General features: G+C 41.0%; 1 protein-coding gene across 3 annotated transcripts in view; it reads left to right on the top strand.

The window, feature by feature from the left end:
- sws (patatin like phospholipase domain containing sws) overlaps positions 1-21,177 on the top strand; it is a 125,794-nt gene extending 104,617 nt beyond the window's left edge. For 2 of the 3 annotated variants that reach the window (XM_076194611.1, XM_076194609.1), the window contains exons 22-27: positions 4,788-4,904; positions 9,537-9,700; positions 10,975-11,127; positions 16,710-16,911; positions 17,157-17,236; positions 17,887-21,177. In XM_076194611.1, the coding sequence (XP_076050726.1) occupies positions 4,788-4,904; positions 9,537-9,700; positions 10,975-11,127; positions 16,710-16,911; positions 17,157-17,236; positions 17,887-18,033 (863 nt within the window). In that variant the 3' untranslated portion in view covers positions 18,034-21,177. Of the gene's footprint in view, positions 1-4,787; positions 4,905-8,572; positions 8,690-9,536; positions 9,701-10,974; positions 11,128-16,709; positions 16,912-17,156; positions 17,237-17,886 lie in introns of all 3 variants that reach the window. The other variant, XM_076194610.1, reaches the window with a different exon arrangement.
- Positions 21,178-22,142: the final 965 nt, after the last annotated feature.

The raw sequence follows: 22,142 nt of genomic DNA, 5'->3' as shown, positions 1-22,142 counted from the left end.
TACGGGATAGGAGGAAAGCTTCTGGGAGCTGTCAAGAGTTTTTATGAGAGTAGTAGAGCTTGTGTCAAGATTAGAAATGGAGGGAGTGAGTGGTTCGAAGTAAAGGTGGGACTTCGTCAAGATGCGTTATGTCGCCCTGGCTGTTCAACTTATACATGGATGGAGTAGTGCGAGAGGTAAATGCAAGGGTAGTGGGTCAGGGATTGGAGATGGTTAAAGAACATGGAGAAAAGTGGGAGGTGAGCCAGCTGTTGTTTGCGGACGACACTGTGCTTGTGGCAGGATCGGAGGAGGGATTGAGGATGTTGGTGGCAGAGTTTGGGAGAGTATGTGATAGAAGAAAGCTAAAGATAAATGTGGGTAAAAGTAAGGTGATGAGATGTACAAGGGGTGAAAGTGGCAGTAGACTGGAAGTGAGCATTAAGGGAGAGCGACTGGAGGAAGTGGATAGTTTTAGATACTTGGGTGCAAATGTGGCAGGAAAAGGTGGAGTGAAGGTGGAGGTAGAATGTAGATTGAGACAAGCAAGTAAATGCCTTGGTGGATTAAAGAGTGTAGTAAGGAATAAACATTTGGGAATGGATGCTAAAAGGAGACTGTATGAAGGAGTGATTGTGCCAACAGCACTGTATGGGGCAGAAACATGGAACATAAGAGAGGAAGAGAGAAGGAGCTTGAATGTGTTTGAGATGAGGTGTCTGAGAAGTATGGTGGGGGTTACTAGGCTAGATAGAGTGAGAGGTGAGGAGGAGAACAGGGGTGGAAAGGGAGTTGGGAGATAGGGTTGATGAAAAAGTATTAAGATGGTTTGGACACATGGAAAGAATGAGTGAAGAAAGACTAGTAAAAGAGGTATGGAAGGCAGATGTGGAGGGAGTGAACATGAGGGGACGTCCTAGGTTGAGGTGGATGGATGGGGTGAAGGGGGCTTTGGGGAAGAGGGGAATGTCTGTTGAGGAAGGACGGGAGAGGACAGAAGACGGGTGAATGGAGAATGGTTGTATATGGATGATGTGATGCAGGAGGTGGAATGGGTGGGGGGATGGGGGGGTGAGGTAGTATGTGTGAGCAAAATTTGACGCAGCCCGAAGGGATTTCTCCCCGTCTTCTCCTTTTATGCAATGGGGGGACGGAGAGGGGGGGGGGTCGCCGATTTAATGAAGCAGCCTTGCTGTGGATGAGGGAGGGTGGAAAGGTGTGGAGTGTATTCAGGGATGGAATGGGTGGGAATGATTTTATGCCTTTTCCTTTTTTGGCTACCTCCCTTGTAAGGGAGAAAAAGCCTTGGTATATATATATGTAACTTGTTTGGTTAGGGGGAGCTGCTGGACACCACATGTTTCTTCATTTATGGAACTAGGGTGTTTTTTTGTTTTTGTTTTTTGTGTGATACCATCATTTAGTTGCTGTGGCTGTTTCTTGTTCTGATAGTTTCTGCATTCCTTTTATTTTGTTTTCTTTTTAATAAGGAAGTTCTCTGGAGATGTATTGTGGATTTATTGATGAGTGGGTACAAGTTATGTATTTAATTGGTAGTTGCAAACAAGTCTATCAAAAGAAACTTCACATAAAGACAGAAGTTTTAGTACGATGTTTTATTAAGTACATTTGATGTACAGTACTTGATAAAGCTCAAACAAATGAAAAATTGTACTAATTCTCCATCCTCACATTCAGTGTCTTTTACAAGTTGTCAAAGTTGACTTGATCTTCTTTCAGTTTGTTCTGTGTATTTTGGCCATTTTAGTTTGTTGTAGTTTATACAAGTCTTTATGTGGGTGGGTTTAGATTTTTGTGCAAGTTATATATTGGGAAATGGTTGGTTATAAATGATTGTTGGTTAAGGATGGAGTGAAGGTGAGCACATTGGAATGTCTGGTGTAATCACTTCTTGTTCCTTACGGAGTCTTGGCAAGTCGTCCTCTGAAATCACTCGTTGGTTGTATTGCATGGTGTTCACTGGAATTTAGTATGTTTACTTTTGGTCTGCATGAGGGGACGGAGAGGAGGGGTCGCCGAATTTATGAAGCGGCCTTGCTGGGGTTGTGCTGTGTCTTGCGACACTGCTTCTGACCCAGGGCAGTGGACAGGATGCAGGGATGACCCGTCATCCAGGAGGTGCCAAGATAAGAGGGAGGGAGGAGGGTGGAGGGGAGTGGAATATATAGGAAATGGAATGGGTGGGAGTGGGTTCTATGCCTTTTTCTTTTTGGCTACCCCCCCCATATAAGGGGGGAAAAAGCCTTTGGTATATGTATGTATGTACTTTTGGTCGTCTGGCTGAGTGCAGAAACAAATAGGGTGATGTGTGTATAGGTCCTCGTCTAGTAGTATGTCGTTTTAAGTCGTTCAGCGGTTGGAGTGTGTGAGTATCCTTTGGTTTGTGGTATGTAGATGTTTATGATGTATGTTGTTTTCTTTGTGTTTGTGTAGTGGTTATTTCTATTATAGTGTCCGAGTGATTGTTTAGCCATTGTTTTGTTAGGGAATGGTATGCTTTTGTAAGTTTTGTGAGTCCACGTATGTGTTGTGTTTTGTTTTCTAAGATTATGATGTACTCTGGAAAGCTTGGGATTGTGGTCTTTGATGAAAGTTTTGTTCCTGATATAAGTGGTATGTTAATGCTGCATTTATTTAATTAAGAATTGCTCGTCAGTTGGTAGTATAGGTTTTTATTATGTGTTGGGAATGTTTATGCCTGAGGGTCTGGGTGTTTGCTTGGAGCAGAGAAAGTTTATTGCATTTAGTGGTTCTAATTGTGGTGCATCCTCAGTGGACCCAGTAGACTCAGTTATTGCAAAGGAGAATTGATATCAGTGTACTGTTCTTATTAACAGAAAAAGATTATAAAGAGGTATAGTATGAAAGTTTGAATTTTATAAAAGAGTGAGTGTGTGTTGGCCTCCTCTAGTGACCAGGTACCTTTGGGCAGAGGTAGGGGAAAGTTGAAGCATTCTGGATGTTAGTTAGCAGTTCCTTTCTATGGGTTGCTGCATCTTTAACCCATTAAACTCCGATGACAAGATGTCTTGTCATCGGAGTTTAATGGGTTAAGGATTCGTCCGAAGGCATGCCTGTTTGACACTTGGTCAGTATAATTTTATGAACCAAGTGGATTTTTGTATATGAACATCATCTTTTATTTACTTTGAAGAAAAATAAGGCACATGAAAGTGTGTTTTTGAGATACTTTGATAGGTCAGATGCTTTGTATATGACTTGCATTGTGTAATAATGAAGTATTATTATTGCTAGGGCCTACACAAGTTGGGTGAGTCATACAAATATCAGAGAGGATTGTCATCCTGGAACCCATCTCCAAAGCTTATCAACACCATCACCTACTGATGGTGCAGCCCCAAGGGGCTGGCACATGGTACCCTGACTGAAGATCTCTTTACATAAACTTGTTTTTCCATCAATTTCTCACATGAGGAAAGCTAACAAATGGTGACACAGAAACTCAATATTGTGGACAAGTTTCCTGTTTTTTCTTGGAGAGATCTACGTGTGGGTGCAAGGCTTGTTACTGGCTATGTTACTGTTGATTTCTACTTAGAGAAACTTAAGCTGTGGATTGATTGAAATACTATAAGCATATCTTTACAAGGAAGGTTTAATGTAGTTGCACATTTGTAAAATAAGAATTGTTGACTCACTGCCGGAGAATAAGATATGATGGCGAGAAATTCTGTATATTTCGACCGCTATCTGTGGTCCTCTTCAGCAGAAAGAACCATAGATAGTGGTCGAAATATACAGAATTTCTGTCCATCTTACCTTATTCTCCAACAGTGGGTCAATAAGTCTTATATCTTTACAAAGCATTCTTTTTGAAATTGTAAACAGGAGACCCATTAATGTTGAAGAAAAATTGGAAGATGGTGAAAGAACAAAGCTCATAGTAATTGAATTTTACAATTAGAGAACCTGGAGTGAGAGTAAGAGTTTGTGAAGAAAATATCACATTTGCTTAACCCATTAAACTCCGATGACAAGATGTCTTGTCATTTGGTCAAATAAAACAAAAAATCATAATAAAACAACAAAATGTTTGATGATCAAACAGCACCAGAAAAATATGACGTCATATTTTTCTGGTGCTGTTTGATCATCAAACATTTTGTTGTTTTATTATGATTTTTTGTTTTATTTGACCAAATGACAAGACATCTTGTCATCGGAGTTGAATGGGTTAACTGTTAAATTTTTATCGCGGTAAACTATATTGAGTGGAAAGGGGTTCAAAGTGTGTAGTAGAAATGTACAGGTCAGCTAGGTTGAATTTTCTTTCATTGTTTTGAATTTGTAGTTGTTGTTTTTTTCTTAGATAAAGAAATAGGTGGAAAATATATTCATAGTATTTATGTTTAGTACATGCAGGTTAGTTGAGGTAACTATGTTGTTTGAACTTACTAGTGAAATCTGGCATTTCAAATATTTTTTTCTTACCTTAGGATATTTCTCAAATTTCTATGTCGTATGCGTAAACTTTCATTTAGCTTTAGCTCCAGTGCTGCTAGTTCTTGGAGTTTAGACGATTCAGAATTCAGGTGTTCTCAGATCGTGCAGTGTTGCTCATGGGATCATGTATAGGTATTTGACAGCGACCAGTTGCGGAGGAAAGCGTGCTGCTTGAGTACCCAGTGGTGAACCGTATCCTGCTCACCCTCGACCCCATAGGGAGACTTCGCACCGGTGGCAGTCGTTGCGAGGAACCACAGGGTAGATGTGTATTTTGACCCTTACACCCGTCAGCAAGGCTATATCAATGGCGATTGTTACAGGGAGCACTTGGCGTTATGTTCGGGCCTCGATGTCTTTGTCTGGCTACATGCCGCCCATTTGCGATCCTCATGATGGCCACCTTCTGCTGGATGGCGGCTATGTCAACAATTTGCCAGGTACTTGTCTATCCCCTCTTGTACGAATTAGGTTAACTCGGTACCCAATCGTTTATTTTTTATTTATTTATTTTTATTTTTATTATTATTTTTTTTTTCTTTCTCTCGTGCCTTGTCTAATGCATTGCTTGACAGGAACCATGAGGCTGAAGTTCTCTACGCCTACTGTTAAACTCAGAACACTTCATCCTTGTACAGGTAACTCAGTTTATGTGATAAATGCATTTCCAGAAACGTTACATAACGCAATTTTCATGTAATTTGGAATTCTTTTTCCCAAGTCTTCAATTAAGTGAAAACAATGTCTGGTTATGTGATTACAACAGTGGGATGGAAGAGTGCAAGGCAGAGATAGTATTAATAAAAGTTAACAAGAATGAACAGAATGGGACAAATTAGACATTAGGTGGCTGCTTCATAAAACAGAGTTAGTTGCTATATTTAATTTGGTGTGCATCACACGGATTTAAATTGATTTTGAAAAAAAAAATTAAATTCATGCAATGTAAGGTCATATAAAATGCGAGTTACCTGTACGTTATGAAAATATTCCGTTTATTGCATTTCTGCTCCCATCTGCCTATGATCTGCTACTCTTTCCGTTATCCTGATTTCATTCTCCCTTTAACTGTCGGGTTTGTTACTCTCTCTTCTTTCACCCGTGGTCACCCGACAGTAGCACTGATATTAGAAAAGATGAACAATGTGTTTCATATGTAGATTATCACTACGTGTTTGATAAGCTGTATTATATGGCTACCAATTTTGTTATTTTTCATATTTTCACCAGTATTATTATTTTTTTTTTTTTTTTTTTTTTTTTTTTTTCTTCTTTATACTTGAATTGTTTACAAATTTGTAACATGAGTAATAAGGGCGAGATCTCAGCAAGGGTTAAGATCATGTACTATGTTGAAGTACGATATGCAGAATGAGTGGAAGGGTGGCGAGGTAGACACCAGAAACCGTTGGAGTTTTATTAATAACATTTCATCCTGAAAGAACTTCCTCATAAGAAGTCCTTTCAGTACAGTGAGACCTCTCATTAACAGACGTTAATTAGCTGCGTTTGCGGTGTTTTCGCTGTGCTTTTGGTGTTTTGGAGTGGTTTTTGGGTGGCATAATAGTGATTGCACGCACTAAACAACAGCACCAAAAACACCGAAAACACAGCGAAAACACCACAAACACAGCTAATTAACGTCTGTTAATAAGAGGTCTTACTGTACAAAACGTTAGTAATAAAACTCCATTGGTCTCGGGTGTTTACCCACCCTTCCACTCGTCACGTACTATCCCAGTATCATGTTTTTCTCGCCATACTTTACTTTCTTATTCGTTTATTTTTATTCAGTTTGGTCATTGTGATTCGGGTGCTGTCTGCATCTTTTTTTCTTTCATTTTGATCACGGCAGACTGTGCTGTGGGAATGTCTTGCTAAATGTATGTTGTCACATATTCTAAGAGTTTGGCTATTACTTTCATTTAGTATGTGACTTGGAAGTGTTTCACAAATAAATGTATAAATATATTTGTATACATTCAGAGTGACTTGAGGTAAATGGGAAGAATGGTACTAATTTATTTAAAGAATATGGTTTCTTGTTGGTTTTATTTTTACTGTGCAAGTTGTCCAGCAAGTGTCAGAACCTGTTCTACACTTTACCTGTCACAGTACATGTCCTGTGGTCGAGGAAGTAAGATTGTGATTTTGAGTTTATTCTATGTAAGTGCAAGAAATTCTCTGTGGTAAAGGTGTCAGATGACCATGATTGAATATTTTCATGTGCCAAAGAATTATGGAGATGGCCACTGTGCAATGGAAGCTTGTCAGATGGAGTTCAAGATAACATTTTATCTTTAAGAACATGTTTAATTTCCACACAAATGAAAGACTTTTATGTACTCCGTGCAGTGTAATTATGGAGATGGCCAGTGTGTGGTAGCAGCTTGCACTTAAAGGATTTTAGGACTTGTTAGACTTGTATACTTAAGAATAATTCAAATTTTCTCCGAGATGAAACGCTTGTATGTACTCATTGTCTTCCTCATGATGGATTTCATTTTGAGTCTATAAATTAGTGCATTGGGGTATTATAAACTTTTATATTGCTTACAGAGATGCTATTATTCTCTGTGTTAGGGATCATGTATGTATTGACAAGTCAAAGGCGGGAAAAAGCATTCAGACCTTATCCTGGAAATTGTTAAAATGTTGGTCGTCGTTGTTATATCAGTATTGTCATGCTCATTATTATTCACTTTTGTTGTCTGGGCATCTAGAAATGATTAAACTGTAAAAATTGAGGAAACAGGGTTTCCTCTTGTGCAGACTACTTTATAGTGGGAGTGTGTAATTGAATTATATATTATGATTCGGGATTGATGCGAGCAACTGAACAATCAATTTGTTGCCCTACATTTGCCCATTGACCTTTGGAAAGAAAAACAGAGGACAGGAGGAACTTTGTATGATGTTCCAAGGTGCAGTTGTCCTCCGCAGGGAAAATATCCACAAACCATTGTGGCCCGAAAGTGTTGTGTGTTTTTGTGGAATATGACGAATGGGCAAGAACCGAGATGAGGAATTTGTAATATATTTTTTTAATTTATTTTATTGAAACCATACAGTGGCTTGCCCAGGTCCTCTTGCAACGAGGATTTCCACCACAAAGAGTTTTTGGGGATTTTTATATTATATATATATATATATATATATATATATATATATATTCTAGTACTGGCTATCTTCACTGTTATAAGAAATGTGAATGTTGTTCGTGTATTTTCTTATCTGTGAAACAGTAGCATTTTGCTAAATATACTGTAATTTCAGTAACGTGTGGAATGTCTGCTCTGGATCAAATGAAAGCTTACCTCTGTGAGCATAATGTTCTCTATAGGTATTATGTACCATTTAGCAGATGGGTTTATGAAATATCCGAGGCATGGAACCTTGTGTAAACAAAGTCTTGATGGATCAAGATCTCGTTTTTGGCGAGTCCTTCCACCACTCAGCTGTACGAGGTCACCTGGCATTTGCCACAAAATCTATTGTGTACATCACTGAATTGAGCAAATTGAATATTAAATGGAGGATCTACAAGGTTTATTTGTTGTGGGGAATTTTGTAAAATGGATTGAAATGTGTAGACACCCGAGTTCTATGAAGCATGTTGAAATGTTTAATCGTTTTAGTGCTGTAGGACAAAACTGGGTGTTGTCGCAAAATATAAAGGAATCGTAGTCAGCTGTTACGTCTTCATTGCCACGACAGGATTGATCAATTCTTGTATGGTAAATGCAAGATGACTTTATTGTGTCACGGAGGGACGGCCAGAACTTGGGTATGAACAGGGTCTCTCAATAGACCGACATTGTTCATGACTTAGGAGCGAGTCCTTTCACCGTTTGACCGAATAAAATCATTTGACAGTTACCGCAGCAAAATTTGTTCCGTATGACGTGGCATTGAGGCGATTCACACAAGATAATGGATCCCGTCCAAGTACCACCAGCCAGACATAACGTGAGGAAAGCGTAAGGGACACACTGCGAACATCTTTGTTTAGCAAATGGGTTGGAAGAACGTTGGGAACTGCGTAGGCCATCCCAAGCCAGGAAGGTTAGAAACAAAACATGGTCTCATTATGTTGGCAATGCTCTAGGTGTGGCGTGGAGGTACATTCGAGCGTCCATGTCCATTGCAATGCTCCTGCCGCCGATGCCAGATCCTCTTGACGGACATCTTCTTGTCGATGGATGTTATATTAATAATGTGCCAGGTACCAGTTATAATATTACTGATATATTATTTATATATATATTTTTTTTGTATCACATGCCTGCATATTTATCTAATTGTATACAGGAAAAGAACCACACTTGTTGGGTCCAGTCTCCTATTCTCCAATTGTTTATCATACCTGGCCTCAAATTAATGTAGTTCCAACTTAATCTATAATCAAGGGTATAAAACTGGAACTGTACATGAATTTGAGATGAGATATGATAAAAAATAAGAGAATAGGAGATGGGACCCAATGAGTGTTGTTCCTTTACTATATACTAAAATTAGGTAAATACATGTGCACACACACACACACAACTTTCCTCATAAAATTTATATTATTTCCTATAATTTTGAAAAGACAAACAATTTTATGTTACCCTTGTAGATTGATTTCTAATGATGGTTTCGTAGTCTTCTATTAATGATTGGCGGTGAAATTGTATCATCGAGCAAAAAGTGGATTTTGGTTCTCATATACCAATTTCAGTCCTTTAGTACCTTCCCATTTATCTGAAGTGTCATCTGAGTGGCGAATCAGATTGCTATGCCTCGGATCACAAGTAGAAAGTATTCGTATTGTCCCATGTCTACGAGTATCACAATTAAGAATGTGATTTTTTTAAAGTTCTTTTTGTCTTCTGTGTAGTTTATTAATTTTTCTGTCATATAAAGATGTTGATATGTCTGTAAGATAATAGCCATACTGTTTTATGAAATCAACTTGTACTTTTGCCTCTGTGCATGGGTGTTTATGCATCAAGTATGTATCGTCTTAAATACGCTAACTCTTTTTTTTATTTATTGCACGTGCGTGCACGTGCAATGTGTGCCCTTGCTAGCCGATGTGATGAGAAACAAGTGGGGAGTGTCCAGCATTCTGGCCATCGACGTCGGATCCCAGTTCGAGACACAGTTTACTAATTACGGGGATTGTCTGTCGGGCTGGAGTGTTCTGTTTAGGCGAGTCTTCCCCTTTAAGTACTTCTACAGGAGCGAACTGAAGGTAAGCATTTTCTTTTACTCATTTCCTTCATTTTTTACGATAACTCTCATTTTAGAGAAGCACCCATGTAAGTAGTGCATTACTAAGGCACAAGACACATCTTTGTGTTAGTAGTTTGCTCTGTGTAAGATGCTAATCTCCGAGAAAGCTGTGGAAAAATTGGGAGAGCAATGCTGCCTACCTCGGGAGCCTGCAGGGAACACCTGAAGCAATTGAGCAAGAGTGAGGGATGAAGAAGGATAATTAACTCCAATCCATGAGAATGCCAAGGAAATGAACAAGGTGGTTTAGTGGCATCCATTAGAAAAAAAATTATATATATATATATATATATATATATAGATAGGTGAAGGTGGGTGCCTCAACATATATAGATAGATAATAATATGTGGAAGAGTTAAGATGGTTTTGTGGAAGGTAGTGTTCCTGACAATTGGAAGTGTTCACCAGGAAAGTTTCCCTCAGCTACTAATGCCACTGCTGTAATCATCCACAGAGCCTCAGATCCAACAGGACCTTTCTAATGATCATCTGTATTGCAACTCCCTTATAAATGGGAAGAAGCCCTTGGTATATTGATATAGCACAAATGTTATATGCTACCAAAATGTTCTTGACTATCATCATTACCACACATCATACCAACAGTACTTCAAATCCAGTATCACCTCTTCAACCTCGTCAATAAAAGTAAAATGAAATATTTGCGTGTGCACAGGTTGCCTGATGTAGGATGATACATCACAAAGTATAAAGTTACCACTGTTATATTTATTCAGGGTGAAAGAGAATGAGTGCATCACAGAAAACGTGGTCAGACCTATTCACAGAATACGGGAGTCACTCATACGGGTATAACTACAAAATAAATGTAATCGGAAAGCTGACACCAGCATCCTCGTATAACCCCACTTGTGGCTTATGTTGCATATGTAGGTGTCATTACATTCAAGAAATTAATGATTTTGTACGGCAATTTAGAGTCATTACACCCAGCACATCCTCCTCCATGACTGCACATCTGCATTTTTTGTCTATTTCTTTCTGCTGCTGTGAGCATAATTGATATCACCTCAAACACCATCATCACCTCTTCCTGATCACCAGTTCTGTACTATAACAAATACAATTTGACCTTGCTCATTGTCATCCATTGTACTACCATCACAAGTCCATACATCTGAGCTACAGTATCACCAAATTGTTATTTTTATTTAATAAGAATGATGGTTCTCCTGCCCAGGCCTAATTTTGATATACCCATCATGTAACAGGTGCCCAACTTGTACGAGATCCAGTCTCGTCTCTCATACGTGTCCTGCACACGACAGCTGGAAGACCTGAAGAGTAGTGATTACTGCGAGTACATCCGCCCACCCATCGACAAGTTCCAAACGCTGCAGTTTGGACTTTTTGACGATATAAAGGTAGGTTGGGGTATGTTTCTCTAAATGTAAACTTAAGTTTCAACCATGCCTTTCATGATGTGCTCCTGTATTTACCTAGTTGTATTATATGGGAAAGGAGCTATGCTCATAGTGACCCATCTTTGTGTCTCTCAGCATCTAGTTTGTTCTTAAATTCTTGTATGGCTTTTGCACATTTTTTCATCCAAATTGTTCCATATGTCTATCACTGTGTGGAAAACTATTATTTTTCAGATCTCTTCTATAACTATTCTTTTTGAGTTTCTTTTTGTGTCCTCTTGTTTTTCTTCTGTCCCACTTTAATATATCTTCTCTGTGTTTGAATCCAACTGTTGCTGGTAGTTTCTTGTCCCGGAAGTAGACTGGATGTGGATGACGACCTCAACCATTAGCTAAACCTCTCCTAGTACAAACTCCTCACCTTCTTCACTTTTATAGTGACACAGTGGGGCAAGTTTTTACCACGGAGCATTTAATGGGAATAAGTGCTGAAATGGGTTGTAGTCACACATACCCCCACTTTACTCCCAAACCCAACCACTCCTAGACCCCCTCCACTCCTTAGGGTTGGAGTAGAGGGGTCTGGGAGTGAAGCAGTCTGGGGCTGGAGGGCTCCTAGACTCCACTCCCAGACCCTTCTACTCCTTGACTCCTCTCCTAGACCTCTCAATTCCCAACCCTTTCACTTGACTCTCCCACTCCCAGACCTGTAACATTACAGAAAGTTGTGTAGACAATGGTGTGGAGTGAATCATGTGTAAGTGGTATTGTTGGCTTTATTCTAATAGGTTGCGAGCATCTGCCTTCGGGTTGACCTAACTGCATAGTGCAGAGAAGGGCTGGGCCCTGGTTACAAGACCTGGCTGTTTGTATACACAGTCGGCGTTCCCAAAAGTAACGAGGGACACAGCCTCACTGAAACATGGCTCAGCAGGGCTGAGGTTGTGCTTTCATGATACAAGTGCCTGTAGTACAAGCATTATATCTACTTTGTGTAGACCAAGTCCATATCATGTCTGTACTACAGGCATTTGTATTCTCATGAAAACACAACCTCGGCCCTGCTGAGCAGTGTTTCTGTGAAGCTGTGTCCCTCGCTACTTTTGGGAATGCCAACTGTGTATACATAATCAGCCTGGTCTTGCAACCAGGCCCCAGTCCTTCTCTGCACTACACAGCTAGTCCTTGCGGTCAAGTCGCCCTATTCAGGTGATCACCTGACCCGGAGGCCGTCGCTCGCACATTAACCAGATTAAAGCCACTAAACCAGCTTGCACATCATTCACTCCCTCAGCACCATGGACCCAAGTAACATCCCCATAATGTTACATTGGTGACCCCGGGAGTTGACATGAGTACGCGTAGCCTCAACACCCATGGTTTCTTTATAACTCTGGCACTACTTCAACATTGGTAAATGCCAACTCTGATGTTGCCGCCTCCACTGATGTCATGCCAATGCAGATCGACATTAGTACTCCGGGGATGTCACCGTTTCTGACGTCACCTCTCAATGCTACCTCTCCCCACTTTGTCTCCTTGTTGCATACCTTCCACCTGCTATGCTTCCAGGGACTCTGACGCCTCCCCACACTCACAGGGGAAGGAGGGTAAAGTGTTCCGGACTCCCATACATAAGTATCTACGTGATATTTAGGCTTATCACCGTGGCATCATGTGGGTGGTCAAGGAATTTACATGTGTAGAAATAGCTGGCCTTTGTCCTCATATTGCTATTATAATATGGACTTAATCTACACAATAGTGATACAAGACCAAAGGCCAACTATTTCTACATGTGTAAATTCCTTGACCACCCACATGTTGCCACAGTGATAAGCCAAAATATCACATAGACACTTATGTAGGGGAGTCAGGAACACATTACCCTCTGAGCATGGGGAGGCGTCAGAGTTCCCGGAAGCATAGCAGGTGGAAGGGAGTGTGCAACAGGGAGACAGAGCGGGGAGGGGTAGCATCGGGAGGCGATGTCAGAAATGGTGACATCCCCAGAGTGTAGCTATGTCGATCTGCACTGGCATTTACCCACGTTGTAGTCCCAGAGTTATGAAGAAACCATGGAACTGCAGATCAGAAGCTGGGTGTACTTGCATCAAAAACTCCCAGGTTCATCACTGTAACATTATTTGGGTCTATGGTGCTGAGTGCATGACGTGCAAGCTGGTTTAGTGGTGCTAAGATATGAGGGAGGGTGGAGGGGTGTGGAGAGTGTTCAGGGATGGAATGGGTGGGAATGATTTTGTGCCTTTTCCTTTTTGGCTACCTCCCTTGTAAGGGGGAAAAAGCCTTGGTATATTTATTCTGGTTAATACATGACTGAGACAGTTGCCCACCTGACCACAAGGCCTAGTTGCGTGGTGCAGAGGAGGACTGGGCCCTGGTTACAAGACCAGGCTGATTATATACACAGTCTGCATTCCCAAAAGTAGCAAGGGACACAGCCTCACAGAAACATGGCTCACCAGGGCTGAGGTTGTGCTTTCATGAGGATACAGATGACTGTAGTACAGGCATAATATGGACTTTGTGTAGATTAAGTCCATATTATGCCTGTACTACAGGCATTTGTATCCTCATGAAAGCACAACCTTGGCCCTGCTGAGCCATGTTTCTATGAAGCTGTGTCCCTCGCTAATTTTGAGAATGCAGACTGTGTATATAATCAGTCTGGTCTTGTAACCTGGGCCCAGTCCTTCTCTGGACCATGCAACAGGGATACAGAGTGTGGTGTATTATTGGGAGGCAATTGCAGAAACTGTAATATCCCTGGAGTAGTGATGTTGGAAGTGGGCCAGCCATGATGGCATTTACCAACATCAAAGTAGTACTAGTCGCGCTGAAACAATGTGTGTACTCACATCAAAAACTCCCAGGGTCACCAGTGTAACATTATGGGGATGTTCTTGGGTCCATGGTGCTGAGGGAGTGAATGATGTGCAAGTTGGTTTGTTGGCTTTATTTTAGTTAATGCGCGAGTGACGGCCTCTGGGTTAGGTGATCACCCAAATAGGGTGACTTGACCGCGAGGCCTAGTTTCATGGTTCAGAGAAGGATTGGGCCCTCGTTACAAGACCACACTGTTTATATACACAGTCAGCATTCCCAAAAGTAGCGAGGGACACAGCTCGGCAGGGCCAAGGTTGTGCTTTCATGAGGATACAAATGCCTGTAGTACAAGTATAATATGGACTTAATCTACACAAAGTCCATATTATGCCTGTACTACAGCTGTTTGTAATCTCATGAAAAAAAAACTCTGCTCTACCAATCCATGTTTCTTTGAGGTGGCCCTTGCTTATTTTGGGAATGTCAACTGTGTATATAATAAGTCTGGTCTTGTAACCAGGGACTAGTTCTTCTCTGCACCACACAGCTAGGCCTCACGGTCAGGTTGACCCATTTGGACAACTGCCTGACCCAGAGGCTACTTGCACATTAACCCATTAAACTCCGATGACAAGATGTCTTGTCATTTGGTCAAATAAAACAAAAAATCATAATAAAACAACAAAATGTTTGATGATCAAACAGCACCAGAAAAATATGACGTCATCAGTCCTCCTCCTCGAGGAGGAGGACTGATGACGTCATATTTTTCTGGTGCTGTTTGATCATCAAACATTTTGTTGTTTTATTATGATTTTTTGTTTTATTTGACCAAATGACAAGACATCTTGTCATCGGAGTTTAATGGGTTAACCAGAATAAAGGCAACAAACCAACTTGCTCATTCACTAGTTCTTGTAATGTTTAAGACCCCTCCACTTCTAGACTCCTCTACTGCCAGGTCTGAAAGGGTCTAGGAGCAGACCTGCTCACCCTTCCCTCGCTGAGCTGGCTGAAACCTCAAGCTTCCTTAAAATATATTTACAGTATATTTCTTCACTGAACTCAGTGACTATATGAGCTACACGAATTTCATGTACATCTAGGGATGAAGCAGTGCTTGTTCACATATTTCAAAGTTTTCCATCTCGATAGTGCAAAGAAAGTAATTATAGAGAGTATAAGATAAGGAAGAGAATTTTATGTTTATACAGCATTTTACTTATTATCCCTGTGTCCAGTCAGTATGAGGCTGGTTGTAAAATTTAACATGTCTTCTGTGATAAAAAATAGTCATGAATATGAATGTGCTTTCACATATCCCATAAAGTGACCCATAAAAGAGAAAATGAAAGGTTTATATGATTATCTTTTGATACTGGACGGGTGGTGGGAGGCACAGCGTCTTGCTCCCTCCCTCCAACCCAATCAATCTCATGAGTCAAAATTGAACATTACTTGAGTACATACCACTCATGGTTTTTCAATCTCGATTAGTTTACGGCTTTCATTATCTCATATTCATTATCTTCTTGAGTCTTTGAATATGGTTGTATCATTGTATATGGTTGGAAGAGTGACACTCAGATCAGAAATTGAAATATTTAGATATGAAAAAATTTGCTACGATGCAACTAATGAAACGCCATAAAAGAAATTCATGAGGGGTATCTCTGTGACCACAGTGCATAATGGAAGATCTGTCTCCTCCCTTTCCCCCCACTCTTACAATATAGAGCAATTGAAATGCTACTGTTGGTAAAATCATGATCCATTTAGCCATCAATTATTATGACATTTCCAGGATGCACCACGTGGAGGCAGATCATACTTTTTCATATCTAAATATTTCAATTTCCGATTTCAAGTGTCACTCTTCCGACCATGTACGTTGGTACAACCGTATCCAAAGACTCAATAAGATAATGAATGTGAGATGATGAAAGCTGTAAACTAATCGAGATGCAAAAAACCATGAGCGGTATGTACTCTAGTCATGTTCAATTTTGACTCATGAGATTGATTGTGGTGGAGGGAGGGAGGGAGCAAGACGCTGTGCCTCCCACCACCCGTCCAGTATCAAAAGATAATCATATAAACCTTTCATTTTCTCTTTTATGTGTCACTTTATGGGATATGTGAAAGCACATTCATATTCATGACTATTTTATATCACAGAAGACATGTTAAATTTTACAACCAGCCTCATACTGACTGGACACAGGGATAATAAGTAAAATGCTGTATAAACATTAAAATTCTCTTCCTTATCTTATACTCTCTATAATTACTTTCTTTGCACTATCGAGATGGAAAACTTTGAAATATGTGAACAAGCACTGCTTCATCCCTAGATGTACATGAAATTCGTGTAGCTCATATAGTCACTGAGTTCAGTGAAGAAATATACTGTAAATATATTTTAAGGAAGCTTGAGGTTTCAGCCAACTCAGCAGGGGAAGGGTAAGCTGGTCTGCCAACCGAAAATGCAGGATCGACTGAGATTCTTTGAGTGAATTGCCTATAGACCCCTCAACTCTTAGGAGGGTCTGGGTATGAAGTCTTCACTGCCAGAGTCCTTCAATTATCACTTCTCCACTCCAGGAGTGGGAGAGTGGGGAGTGAACAGGTCTGTGAATTCGTGGCATGGATTGGAGTACAACCTCAGGTTCCATGAGACCAAATTGAACACATTTAGGTGAACAGATTTAACATGTTTAACTCTTGACCAACAGGAAGTGGGTTACCAGCATGGCAAAAGTTACTTCAGTGGCATGCTGAAGGGTGGTCGTTCTGTGGAGTTGTTGTACAAGTTAGGCGAGAACAAGGGCAAGGAGCAACATAAGTGTAGTCTTGAAGCTGCACCCACCAGCTTCACTGATCTTGCGCAACTCGTGTGTGCCGTCAAGAAACCGAAAGCCAGACAACCGATTCAAGGTAAGCGTTTGATTCACACAAACACTGTTATCTACACCAGAAGATCTGTAGTGTTGAAAATATAATGGTTTGAGTAAAAATGTTTGAATTGGCCCTTATCTTATCAAACATACCCTAAGAGTGATCTAATAGTTTGACTACATAAATAAGTTCATGTACATTTTTGTATACTCATGAAAGCATTTTCTTTGCGGACTTGGCTACTTAACTTTCATTTCTAATGATGTCCATTTATACATCCACAGACTTTTCTACGGAGTATGATGAGGATGAAGATGAGGACGTAAGGGGTGGCTATTCTTCAGAACCCAACACCAACTTCAAGGTGAGTCATGAAGGGGTCACTGAGATTTGCGTACTCTGCAAATAACAGTTCAGAATTATTTTACATTTATAAATGCACCAAATGTTGAGAAAGGTGGAAGGGGGAAACGTGGGTTTTGATCCAATTATTGAGTTTATTCCTGACCAGTTTTTCTTTACAGCTACTGTAGAGCAAAACCGGTCAGGAATAAACTCGATAATTGGATCAAGACCCGTGTTTCCCCCTTTCTCAAACATACCAAAAGATATTTTTGAAATTACAGTTCATTGTCATTTCATATTTACACCAATTTCTTTTGGGGGTTTCCCCTCAGACGGTACCAGGAATTAACCCATTCAACTCCGATGACAAGATGTCTTGTCATTTGGTCAAATAAAACAAAAAGTCCTAATAAAACAACAAAATGTTTGATGCGACGTCATATTTTTCTGGTGCTGTTTGATCATCAAACATTTTGTTGTTTTATTATGATTTTTTGTTTTATTTGACCAAATGACAAGACATCTTGTCATCGGAGTTGAATGGGTTAATCATTTTATTGGAGGTACAAAACCATCAGATTTATCAATTTGTTGCCCCTGATTTCACTTGCAGAGGAACCATGACTGCTTCCAGGCAGGATCACAAGTAATTTTCTAACCTCTTTCCAGGCACTGGAAGAGCTTCTGGAGCTACGAAGACACCGGACAGGATCCCTGACAGACAATGACATGGAAATGGATCATGGGACAGAAGAAGAAGAGGAGGAGGAGGAAGAGGAAGAAGATGAGGAGGGCCAAGAGGAAGATGACTATTAAGTTTGCAGATGAAAACCGGCGATAAGTGTTTGTGCCATCACATATGATACTGTAGTTGTTAGTGTTAGGATTCCTATTATTATTCTTTGATATTGTTCGTCATCTTGGCAGTTTTTGTTCATGACTATCAATGCAAGATCAATGCAAAGTGTCCGAGAAAGAAAATAGAGGTTGCGTGCATGTGTGTGTGAATCGCCATGGTGTTGGACTTGTGATAGACAGCTATTTCCCTCCTGGAAGAGAGCTCATATATGAGCAATCTATGGGTAATGTATGCACACCCCCAACTCCCCGCCCACAAGAGCTGGAGTAACAACCCACAATGCATCAATACTGAAATTATTTCAGCCCTGGGTGTGGGGGGATTCCAACCTGGACCGGCGTGGTGGTGGCTGGGAACTCCACTGCACCACGAGGTGTGTGTGTGCGTGCGTGCGTGCAAGGAGACTTGGTTTTGGCAGGAACTTAAGACAAAGGAGATAAGTTAAGAGGAGAACTCCTTAGGGAGTGAGAACAGGAGAGGAAAAAAAAATTAGGCAAAACCACAAGACAGCCATAAAAGTGTCAGACTATTTGGTGCGGAAGTGTTCAAAATTCATGTTACTAAGTTGCACAAGAATTATCACAAAAGTTTGAATGTTACCATAATTTGGCCCCTTGTTACTTTTGTGACAAACGGGCAAAGGAAATTTAATTGTATGATCAGATGAAAGGAAACGATAACACAAAGGAAATTAAAACATTTACGGAGGTGAAAGAGAGGAAGACAATTTGGTGGAATCGAGTGTGAGCACTTCTCTGTAAAGTGAAGGTGCTCATGTATGTGTGGGCAATGGACACGTGTATATATGTAGGAATAAACATTATATATATATATATATATTTATGCATATACAGTTTTGTGTTATATCTTCACATTTTTCAATTGAAAGCATACAGCTTTCTTCTGTAAACGACTTAATAGTGTGGATGTGGCGATGACCCCAGACCTTGCAACAACCCCCCTCCCACCCTATCACTCACATTTCTGTACATTCTACTTTTTCTTGTGAAACTTTGACTCGTGTGGACTGTTCAGTTTGCTCAGAAGTGAGTTTTGCGATTTGGTAGACGACGAAGTCACAGACTTGGACTGTGTATGACGAGTAGACGCACGACTCCACGGGCCTCAGGCAGGAACTGAACCAATGCAACAATTCGTCTGAATATTCCGCTGTTGTAGATTAGGTATTGTAGTTTACACCTGCTCCAGGCGATGCATCTAACATGCATAAACAGCCAGAAGACTTCTACCACAGGCTCACATAAACCATCACTTGCCGTGCATTAGAAAGTGTTTTGAAATAGGGACGTGTAGAACCAAGGCATACACATACTGTGCATTCAATGTTCACATAAATGTACTTCACACACTGAAGCAATAATTGAGTGTAAATATAACCAACAGGAAGTTCACTGTATTCCGAGTAGGACTACCCATCTGTATTAGGTTTCGGTCTAGGTTGGTCCTAGATGGATAACCCGGTTTGTGCTCACCTCAACCATACTGACCCAGTCTTACGTAATACTCGTTGATGGACAATCTACTCTGCAATCAAAGGAATGCCAAACATGGTATAAATATACTTTCTTACCAGATGTTATGCTTGTTGGTTCCTCCACCAGATCCTACTTTCATAGGCTTCTCTTCTATTCTAGCGATGAAAAGGTGGTCTTTGCATTTCTTGAGCATGTTGGTTACCTACCGGCTTGCTAGGCCTGTTGTGGAACCTTTCTTGTTTCTCCGGGCTTGCAAGCAGTGTGCATTAGTAAACTACCTGCATGACTTGAATTAATAAATATACTAAGAGGCCCTTTCCACCTTGTAAGGGGCGAGACGGTCAAGTCCCAGTGTACCTCCATCATACACATCAAGACACGTTCAACCACCACCCCTATCTTGGCACCTTCGAGGATGACGGGCCACTAGAGGTGTCAAATAGAGCCAAGTGTCATGTAAATGGCATACTTGTAGAAGAGCCATGTCCACCCTGCCACCGGTGAAGTTGAACCTCGGGCATGGTTCATTAAATCCCACACTACAAAGCCCTCTGTGAGGGGCATTGTCCTACCCTTCCAATAGGGGGGAGTTTGTGATGTTAAACCATATTGTCATCATTAACCCCCCCCACCCCTCTCATTAAGCTAATGCCTGATAATAGTATTCACTTGCGGAGCACCCTGGATGAGAGGAGAACCTGATGAATACAGGTTCCTCCCCTTTTTTTGGAGGAGGGTCTGCTTCAATTGATGTGGCCTGATAGTACGCAGTTTAGATATCGTCTGTTGTCGGACTTTTAAGGAAAGTCAAGTTTTTGTGGTGGCACACTAGGCTAGCATGCTCTTGCTATTCCGAGTAGAAACGACTTTTGTTACAACATTCTATATTTCTGCAAGATTATCTTTATGTCTAATGTGTGTATAGGTTTAACTTCTCTTAGTTTGTCATTCAGCTGTATGACATGGGAGTAATTTTAGGTCGGGAAACTTGTAACCAAAGTAGTTTCTACTCAAATGTAGCAAAAGCAAGTAGCATGCTTGTGAGTAATGCCTATTGTGCTGCCACCTTAACAGATGACAGGAACTCGTTGGCACAGTGTTGAAGTAGGAAAGTGAACATGCATTGTAATTTAAAAACCACAGTTCCAATAGTTTTGCACCCATTAACCCTTTCTGTATATAGTGGGTAGGACGTGTCCTTAATTCTGGTTGCTAAGGAGTAGTGATAGGCTCCTGCTTCATGTGGTCTTCCTACAAGATGGACAGACGTCAGATCTGTCCATTTTCAAAACCCGTCTCATTTCTGTCTCTAAAGATCTTTGTCAACTTCATTTGCATTCTTGCACATTTCGACACATCGAGAGCTGACATACAGCGACTATTTCCCTCCTCACACCACATTCCGCTGGTGACAGAGCGATTTCAATGGTACAATACAGACAATAGTCCAAAGCTTCTTCCTGTAGGTCCATGACCTAAGAACCTTTGTCGGCTGGGTTGTGGGTTTTCCAATAGAAAAATCAAGGCAACTAGCTGCCACTAATGTATTTTATTCTTAACCCATTAAACTCCAACGACAATATTCTTGTCATTTGGTCAAATAAAAAAAAAAAAAATCATAAAACATTTTGGTGTTTTACGATTTTGTTTTATTTGACCAAATGACAAGAATATTGTCATCAGAGTTTAATGGGTTAACAATACCTTCCCTTTGGTAAGGAATAGATTTGGCCCTTCTGCATAGAGTTGTGATTATACTGTATGTAGACTGTGGCTAGTGCCTGGCTATTTCATGTGTCTCTTTGACACCCCTATAGTAGGATAGAGGTCTCGACGTATATAGCTGTCGGGTTATTTTGTTCAGCTTGGGGCAGGTTCTCCTACTGAAAACAGCTTCCACTTTTGTTGGTTCGTGACGAACTGAAGTAGTCTCCTATAAATGGGTTCTGTAAGGCCTGTCCAGACGAGCGGGCCTGATCGGCGGGCATGCCCGTCAACAGGCACATTTGGCGGGCTCGTAGAGTGAAATCACCAAGACGGTGCCCGGTAGCTGGAGTTTCAACCCCGCCAGACACAAATTCTGCCGGGCCTACCCATGAATGTTGTCCGCGTGCCCCACGATGCCAGGAGCACGTGGAGTGCGGTGCGACAAGCATGGCGCCTAGCATCGTCAAGATGAAGATATTGTACACCATGATAACTGCTTTGTGTCTAAAAAGAAGAAAAAGAAACATGGGATGTGGGAGGGGAAGCCTGCTGCTGTGGGTTCACGATATCGTGAACCCACAGCAGCAGGCTTCCCCTCCCACATCCCATGTTTCTTTTTAGACACAAAGCAGTTATCATGGTGTACAATATCTTCATCTTGACGATGCTAGGCGCCATGCTTGTCGCACCGCACTCCACGTGCTCCTGGCATCGTGGGGCACGCGGACAACATTCATGGGTAGGCCCGGCAGAATTTGCCTGCCAACCACGCTGCCTGTTGGACACACCCGATCGTCTGGACACGGCTTAAGATACGCTAATGAATCCAGGCCAAAGAACAGTATTGTGCTGGATGTTTGTCC

This window comes from Oratosquilla oratoria, chromosome 12 (assembly GCF_046742065.1).
Source record: "Oratosquilla oratoria isolate Oo_2021 chromosome 12, ASM4674206v1, whole genome shotgun sequence".
NCBI lineage: Eukaryota > Metazoa > Arthropoda > Malacostraca > Stomatopoda > Squillidae > Oratosquilla > Oratosquilla oratoria.
The sequence above is the reverse complement of the archived record's forward strand: the minus strand, read 5'-3'. Positions and strand labels throughout refer to the sequence as shown.